The sequence below is a fragment of the Triticum aestivum genome, chromosome 5D, assembly GCF_018294505.1.
Source record: "Triticum aestivum cultivar Chinese Spring chromosome 5D, IWGSC CS RefSeq v2.1, whole genome shotgun sequence".
Taxonomy (NCBI): domain Eukaryota; kingdom Viridiplantae; phylum Streptophyta; class Magnoliopsida; order Poales; family Poaceae; genus Triticum; species Triticum aestivum.
This window is the reverse complement of record NC_057808.1, coordinates 451,882,936-451,891,722: the sequence shown is the minus strand read 5'-3', so window position 1 is coordinate 451,891,722 and position 8,787 is coordinate 451,882,936. Positions and strand designations below refer to the sequence as shown.

The following is an 8,787-nucleotide window of genomic DNA, read 5'->3' as shown; positions in this document are numbered from 1 at the left end:
TCACCCACCGTAATAATTTCTATCTTGAGAGAAGCCTCTAGTGAAACCTATGGCCCCTGAGTCTATTTTCTATCATATAAGTTTCCGATCTACAATTTTAGTTTCCTATTTACTTTCTTTGCAATCTTTTACTTTCCGTTCCATAAACCAAAAATATTACTTTACCGTTTATCCATCTCTATCAGATCTCACTTTGCAAATAACCGTGAAGGGATTGACAACCCCTTTGTCGCGTTGGGTGCAAGTTGGTGTTTGTTTGTGCAGGTATTCGGTCGCTTGAGCGTTGTCTCCTACTGGATTGATACCTTGGTTTTCAAAAACTGAGGGAAATACTTACTCTACTTTGCTGCATCACCCTTTACTCTTCAAGGAAAAAATCAACGCAAGCTCAAGAGGTAGCATGGTGGAGTGATTCCGACAGGGCTATGCCGAGCGCTAGCGAAACAACGAAGACGGAGGAGTTACAAAGTAGCGGGAGTGAGAGGGGGGCCAAGGGCTTGTGTGTACTCTTGGGGGCGCCCCCTCTCCTCTATATATAGGTGGAAGGGCATGGTGGCCAGCCCTCCAAGCCCTAGGGGCGCACCAAGGGGGAGGAGTTGGACTCGTAGTCCAATTCCCTCCTTTTCCATACATAGGTGGACTTTCCACCTCTCCCAAGCCACATGGGCCTTGAGGGACTTGTGCGCCTGGCCCAATAAGGCCAGAGCACCTCCCCTCAGCCCATGCTGACCCTTGGGACGTTGTGGAACACTTAATGGACTTCCGGACTTCTTTGGAAGTTTCCGAAACCTTTTGGAAGCTTTCCGGTACAATACCGAAAAAACTGAAACTTTTTCTGAAACCTTGAAAACAGCTTTCCATATAGAAATATTTACCTCCGGACCATTCTGGAGCTCCTCGTGATGGCCCGGATCCCATGCGGGACTCCGAACAACATTCGGTCACCAACATGCATATCCCAATATTACTCTAGAGTCACCGAACGTTAAGCGTGTGGGCCCTACGGGTTCGATAATCATGTACACATGACTGAGACACCTCTCCGGACAATAACCAATAGCGGAACCTGGATGCCCATATTGGTTCCAACATATTCCATGAAGATATTTTATCGGTTGAACCACGATGTCAAGGATTCGGTTAATCCCGTATGCAATTCCCTTTGTCCGGCGATATGTTACTTGTCCGCGATTCGATTGTCGGTATCTCCATACCTATTTCAATCTCGTTACCGACAAGTGTCTTTACTCGTTCCATAATACAAGATCTCGTGACTAACTCATTAGCACATTGCTTGCAAACTCTTTACGATGTTGTATTACCGAGAGGGCCCAGAGATATCTCTCTGTCACACGGAGTGACAAATCCTAGTCTCAATCCATGCCAACCCAACAGACCAACAAACACCTTGGAAGATACATGTGGAGCATCTTTATGATCACCCAGTTACGAAGTGACGTTTGATAGTGCATAAGGTATTCCTCCGGTATCCGGGAGTTGCATGATCTCATGGTCTTAGGAATAGATACTTGACATGAAGAAAGCTATAGCAACAAACTCAAGTGATATGATCAAATGCTAAGCTTACGGTTGGGTCTTGTTCATCACATCATTCTCCTAATGATGTGATCCCGTTATCAAATGAAAACTCAAGTCTATGGTTAGAAAACCTTAACCATCTTTGATCAACTAGCTAGTATAGTAGAGGCTCATTAGGGACATAGTATTTTTTAATGTATTAACACATGTATTTAAGTTTCCGGTCAATACAATTCTAGCATGAATAATAAACCTTTATCATGAACAAGGAAATATGATAATAACCAATTTATTATTGCCTCTTGGGCATATTTCCAACACCATTGAGACTGAGAGAGGTCGGAATGGGGCCTCTACAGCCCATGAGCACATGTACATGAGGATGATGATCGTATGACTTGTTATTAATAACGAGTAGAAGTTGTATGATGATGATTAGTAGGACTTCTTATTATGATGATGCATGATGCGAGCATGAAGAGTTATTATATATCAGTGGGTGAAATGAACATGGATTGGATTGAAGTGAAGGCAACATGCATGTGGTGCATGTCGAAAGTAGTACTAATCCAAACTTGATCAAGTTAGGATTAGTATTACTTTTGACATGCACCACATGTTGCCTTCACTTTAATCTAAGCCATGTTTAGGCATAGCAGTAGCGTTGGTAAACCAAGCACGGAGATAAGAGAGGACACTTCTCTCTATTAGCTAGTTAACACACCCTAAATTACCCCCTAAACCACCCCCTTTCAGAAAAAACAAAAATCTCAGCTCCTGCCAGCTGCTGACGCGTGGATGCCTATTGGTCCCGGTTGGTGCCACCAACCGGGACCAAAGGCCCTCCTGCCTGGGCTCGCCGCACCGGCCACGTGGAGGCCCATCTGTCCCGGTTCGTGTAAGAACCGGGACTAAAGGCCTAGGGCTTTAGCAACGACCCTTTAGTCCCGGTTCAAAAACCGGGACAAATGGGCCTTACGAACCAGGACAAATGGCTGTTTTTCTACTAGTGTGTATAAACCACACCATTTGGGTTTATCTCTCGGCCCAACCCAATCTCAAACTAAAAGCATATAAGTTGTTGCAGTTTCTATATGTGCCTCTGTAATGTCAAACCACATGGTCTGTGCTGGAATAACATCCTTTGCCTTGCCCTAAAACCAGAACGTGGATTACCAAAGTTTGTTCCTAACTCTCAGATATCCTGTACAAGTCCTCAAACTTCTGACCCATCAACCAGGCAACCAGGAGCTTCATTAAGACAAAACAAGGGCCATTCTTTTTTGTACTATTTTGAATGAATATAATAGGAACCCATGACTGCTGCAATTTATTCCCCTCTGCTCCATGCCCACGACCCACGATATCTTGCAATAGTAATGCAGAATCTGGCTTTACAGGGATTCGAAGAGACTTGGGGTTCTTGTCTAAATCGACTTGAATTGGGAGGGGTTCCAGCCGACAAATAAGCCTTCCATGGAACCAAGATAGCAGTATTTCTCGGTTTGTCTCTTTAGCAGAAGCATACAAAGCAAATTTAACAATTACTTTCTAATTCCACTTACTTTCTAATAGGTATCTGGAATTTGCTACTCCAATAAGTAACCACTAACTCCATCTAAAAATTTGCATAGCCACACTTGAGTTACACAGATTCCAAATTGTATTCGGATTGGCTACACTCATGTTTAGATGTATCTCTCCTCCAAACAGTCCGGATTTCCGAATAATGAGATATTCAAATAAATGGTTATTCTGATTTGCCCTATTCTTCCACTATAGTCACTTGTGCTTCTCGTTGGCTATGACTTGAACTCATTACCATCGTTTCTGATCAAATCACCTAGCAAAACCATAACGAATTGTTAAGATGATAGAAAAAATATGGACAAAGTCTTAGCTAAAATAGAAATTGAATACAATTCTATGAGTACATGCTTGCTCACTTAACATAACTAGACAATTCCCCGCGCGTTGCAGTAGGAATATATAGTTGGAAATTTTAAGCGGATGATTTCATTTACAGCTAGTGATGTAAAAATAGAGAACCATAGATAACCGGTGATTATTTGTTATAATTATGTTGCAATGATTACCATGTTGCAATGATTATTTGTTATAATTATGTTGCAATGATTACCATGGAGGTCACAACAATAGGGGATTATTTGTTATAATTATGTTGCAATGATTACCATGGAGGTCACAACAACTTATTTAAACCACAAAGAGACATGTGAAAATAATGCAAGTGCATGATGGATGCTAACTTATTTGTATTAATTAATTTTCATGTTGAGATCAATGGATTAATTACTACTTAAACTTGCAAAACAAATGCCCTACTGATTGCACTGCTAATCATGGACCATGGGGCTGAGATGGGAAGAGTTTGGCATGCCACTTGGCCCTCCCAAGTCTCACGCGCATGCGAGCCGGCCATGCGGGCGGTTCGTTGTTCCCACCTGGGTACGCCCCTTTTTATTTTGCCCAATAAACAACAATACATAGTGCTAAACCGAAGGGCCAGGTATTTGGGAGACAGCTGGGTGAAACGGCTGTTGGGTTCTTCTAGCCAGTCAAAGAAGGACATGAAAAATGATCATGTTATCTATCGTTGGTAATACATGGCATATAAAAATGCATTATGAAGCATAATCACTTGCAGACCATTTGCAGGAAACATCCTTGAAATAGTTCACATAACTTCCTTTTCATGTTTCAAATAGTTCGATTAGCTTCTGGGTTGGTGGTTGTCTCTGCGCCAGTTGGCGTAACAGGTCATCTAGTATCATAAATGCAAGCGAGTCTTCATGGACACAACAACCTCGTCGAAGCTGTTATCGAGAAATACTTGCAAATTAAGCTGGTCACAATGCAGAAAGTGAACCATCCATGGTTCATCCTAATGCATGGGGACACACCATCCTCTACATGCCTCTAGAGGACACACATCCGAAACTACGACGAGGCGAGGATGGCTTATTCGACGCCGGCATAAGGAAACATCATCGTCTCGCCATCGGTGACCGGACACCAAACCTTAAACTTGTTCCCACCCCTACCACCGAGATCGAAGCGTGAGGACTCGCCGGCAAAACCGTAGGTGCAAACAAGACAACAGCATGATCACGCTATGTCGTTGCCTACACGGCGTGGCCGAGGAACGCATGCGTATACCGGTCTACTATCTCGGTGTCGGCGTGACCGCTACAACAACGTCACCGAACCACCGAGAGCACGTGTAGACGGAGCAGAAGGCCTGCAAGGTGGTGAGAAGCAGCATGCTGATGGTGGCGAAGAAGGTGAGCATCTTCCATGAGCTGAGCACGTACTTGCGCATGAACCGCTTCGCCTTGACGCTCCACCGCCGGCCGTAGTAGCGGTTCACGTCCTCGATGACCGCGTCCAGATCCGGCACCTTGGAGTGCTGCACCGAGCGGCTCATGCCGTTCCACAGCTTGGCGGCCTCGCCGTCGCTCTTCTTCATGCGGTTGATCACCACGCCGCGCTTGCGGAGCAGCGTGACGTCGTCGTCGGTGTCGATGATGCCGTTCATGAGCTCCGTGTATCGGGTGAACACCAGCGGGCCCGACGCGGCGGACGACTCGTAGGCGACCAGGTTCCGGAGCACCACCTCCGTGTTGCAGTCGAGGGTCACCGCCGGGAGGTGCAGCGTCGCCGTCTTGCGGTTGAAGCTGATGGTGGACAGGTTGCCGTTGGTCGGCTTAAACCGAACGCCGCTGCTGGCCAGCTCGGTCACCGATGGGATCGCGATCTCCTGGCTCATGTCTGCGTCCGCGTGCATGGACAAGGCCGAGATGCCAGGTATGCCGGCGAGCATCTTCCACGGCGCCTTGGCCGCAAACTCGATCGGCTTCATCACATGGCCCAGGCGGCCGCCCTTGAGCCTCGACGCCATGCTCAACATGGCGGAGAGCAGTTGCATCACGTACTCGCTGCCGGTGCCGGCGGAAGGGCCTTCGCCTTCTTGGCCGCCATCACCGTCCGGTCGCTGCTCCTCGATATCATCCTCGACGGTGCCAGACCACGCCGGGGCGGCGTCCTCAGAGGGCTTGGGCTTGGGCACGAGCAGGCGGTAGAGCAGCTCGAGCAGGTGCGAGTGCTTTGCGATGTCCCTCTCGACCTGCTTCTCCGGGAAGTTGCCCTCCATCTTAAACGGGCAGAGCTCCTTCATGAGGCCCGTCACCATGCAGGTGAGCCGCGTGGTGGACTCGTCGACGGACTGGGAGTGGCATGTCGCCTGGAGGATCTCGCGGAGGAGGAAGAGCGGAATCTGGTTCTCGAGCATGAGCATGTCGCGGAGGATGAGGCTGTGAGCGGACTTCCGCCCGGTCCTGCCCAGGTCGATGAGGTGCGCCATCCTCGACGTCCAGTTAGAGACGGTGACCCTCTCGGGCTCGGCGGCGGCGTGGTGGTGGTGGATGGCGAGGAACTCGAGCAGGAAAGCGCCGTCCACCAGCATCATGAGCGAGAGCGTCCCGTCGCGGAAGTCGAGGTAGCGGTGGTAGTGAGCGCGGACCTTGCCCTCGAGGTGCCGGAGCTCGCGCATGAGGTCGTCCAGGCTGCGGCCGGCCGCGCGGAGCGCCCGGCGGGCGGCGTCGATCTTGTAGCGCTCCATGTCGTACAGGTGAGGGTGCCAGTGGTGGTAGGGGCCCAGCGCGATGAACTGCGGCGCGTAGGCCTCGGGCTTGTGCACCAGCAGCTGCTTGGGCACGTCGAACACGGACACGGGGATGCCGTCGTCGTCCTCCTCCCCGGAAACCTCCCGGAGGGACTGCCGGATCAGCTCCACCCACCGGGACTCGTCCTCGACGCCGTGCCGGGTGCTGCGGGCCTGCTCTAGCTGCTGATCGGAGGCGGCCATTGCCATTGCTGTTAGTTGCTAATAATCTGCTCGTCAATGGCAGAGGTACTACTATATATAGAGCGTGGCTGTAAGAGTACGGCATAAACCCTAAGCCCAAGCCCAGACTTAAACCCCGAATGGCCACCACATCTTTATCCTCTCTCCCACTTTCTCTCGCATCGATGCCCGCGTCTCCGCCGTTGACGTCGCCATCACATGTGTTGCGCGTGTGCCCGCAACCCCAATACCACGGTGAAGGTCATCGTCTTCTTTGTCGAAGCCCAAGGTGATCATAAATTGACGACTTTGTAAAGTTGCAAAGCATTGCTGTATGAGCAGAGTTCAACTTTTTTTCTATCTATATATACTCTCCGCTTTCTATTAAGGAAGCCCAGGTTCAACTACAAAGCGGACATACGTCCACACTTTTAACTCCAGCAAGCTATATGTAAGTTGGCTGATTTGTTAATTTGGGTAAGTCAGTTTTCTCATCGTTGATTCTTTTGTCAAGATTCGTGCTATTTCATGGCTTCTTGGACTGAATTTTTGACTTAGCCTGTTTGGAGTCGGTTGATTTTTCTATCGGGCTTGAAGCCCGTTACCCATTGCTTTTTTTCTGTTTGTATGTTTTTTTACTTCTGTTTTCTCTTTTCTTTCTAGTTGGTTTTTCTTTTTTCTTATATTGGTATTTTTTGTGATGTTGGGTGAGTGTGCATATATACACACAAGTAGTATGCAGTATGTGTGTGAATTACGCTAAAGTATGAAATTGCACTGCAATATGATTATTCTTTGCATATTACGGAAAAGTGTAATTTCTGTGCAAAGTTGTGTTTTTTTTTTATTTTCTTCTTCTTAAAGGGTAATACCAATGCCACTAGTTCATCCTTTCTTTAATAAATTTTTATTTTTTATAATTTTTTCTTCCATCCTTAAGGATAATACCAACTCCACTAATTCATTGCCAAGAAGGAAACTTATATTTTGTGAAAATTCCACTACTATATGCTTATTTTTGCATATTATTTCAGAACGTAATTTCCTTTTAAATTGTGTGCAAAATTTATCAATATTTTTTTACCTTTTATTTATTTCTTCTTAAAGGGTATTACCAATGCAACCAATTCATTCTTCTTGCGAATTTTTTTTTAAATTTTTTGGTCTTTGTTTCATTTCATTCATCTGTAAGGGTAATACTAATGCCACTAATTGATTCCTTCTTAGGGAACATACTTTTTGTGAAGATTTCACCAGTATATGCTTATTTTTCATATTATATTGAAACCCAATTGATGTGTAAATTGTGTGCGAATTTTGTCACTATTTGTTTTATTTTCTATTTATTTCTTCTTAAATGTTAATACTAATGCCACTACTTCACTCTTAGTTATTTTTATTATTATTTTGAGTTTTTTAAGTTTCTATTTCAGTTCTTTCCTTTTAAGGGTAATACTATCCATCAATTCATTCCTTCATAGGGAACTTCCTTTTTAGTGTGAAAATTGTACTATTATATGCTTATTCTTGCATATTATAAGAAATTTAATTAATTTATGTGTAAATTGTGTGCAAATTTTATCATTTTCCACATTTTTTATTTTCTTTCTTATTAAAGGGTAATACAAATGACACAAATTCATTCTTTCTTAGAAAATTTCATTATCTTGATTTTGTTTTATTTTTATTTCATTTTCTTTCTTCTTTCAGGGTAACATGAATGCCACTAATTCATTCTTTCATAGAAAAATTCTTTTTTACAAAAATATCACTATTATATGCTTATTCTTGCATATTATAGAAAACACAATTTCTGAGTAAATTGTGCACAAATTTTGTCTTTTTTGTCCTTAAAGGACAATGCCAATGCCACTAATGCATTCTTCCTTGGAAATCTTATTATTTTCATTTTGTTTTTGTTTTTATTTTATTTTCTTTTATTTCTTCTTTTAGAGTAATACCAATGCCACTAATTCATTCATTCATTGGAAGTTTCAATTTGTGAAAAAATTCGCTATTATATGCTTGGCCTTGTATATTATTAAAAAATCAATTTCTGCGTAAATTGTGTACCTTTTTTCTTTCTTCTTAAAGGATAATACGAATGCCACCAATTCATTCTTAAATAGAAACTTTATTATTTTTATTTTTATTTTTAGTTTTATTTTCTACTTATAGAAAACTACACATGATATAGGCATCCTTGCGCCTTTGCTCATCATCCACATGGAAAGATTAATTGAACTCTAACTTCATATATATACGCAGAACTCATACCGTAATTAAGTTCCCAAGAGAGATGCTCTGGTTGATTCAGGGCATATATGGCTATAACTTTAGTAAAAAAGAGAGGAAATGTTAGCAGGGATAGGCCCCTCGTA

The 8,787-nt window shown here is 44.3% G+C and overlaps 1 protein-coding gene across 1 annotated transcript; it reads right to left on the bottom strand.

The window, feature by feature from the left end:
- Positions 1–4,725: 4,725 nt before the first annotated feature.
- Positions 4,726–6,427, bottom strand: LOC123125474 (putative UPF0481 protein At3g02645). Its single transcript, XM_044545956.1, has one exon. The coding sequence runs from the start codon at positions 6,425–6,427 to the stop codon at positions 4,727–4,729; it is 1,701 nt and encodes a 566-aa protein (XP_044401891.1). The 3' UTR covers position 4,726.
- Positions 6,428–8,787: the final 2,360 nt, after the last annotated feature.

Bases quoted from the DNA above. Each gene is read 5' to 3' on its own strand.
- LOC123125474 (XM_044545956.1), bottom strand. From the start codon at position 6,427: ATGGCCGCCTCCGATCAGCAGCTAGAGCAGGCCCGCAGCACCCGGCAC.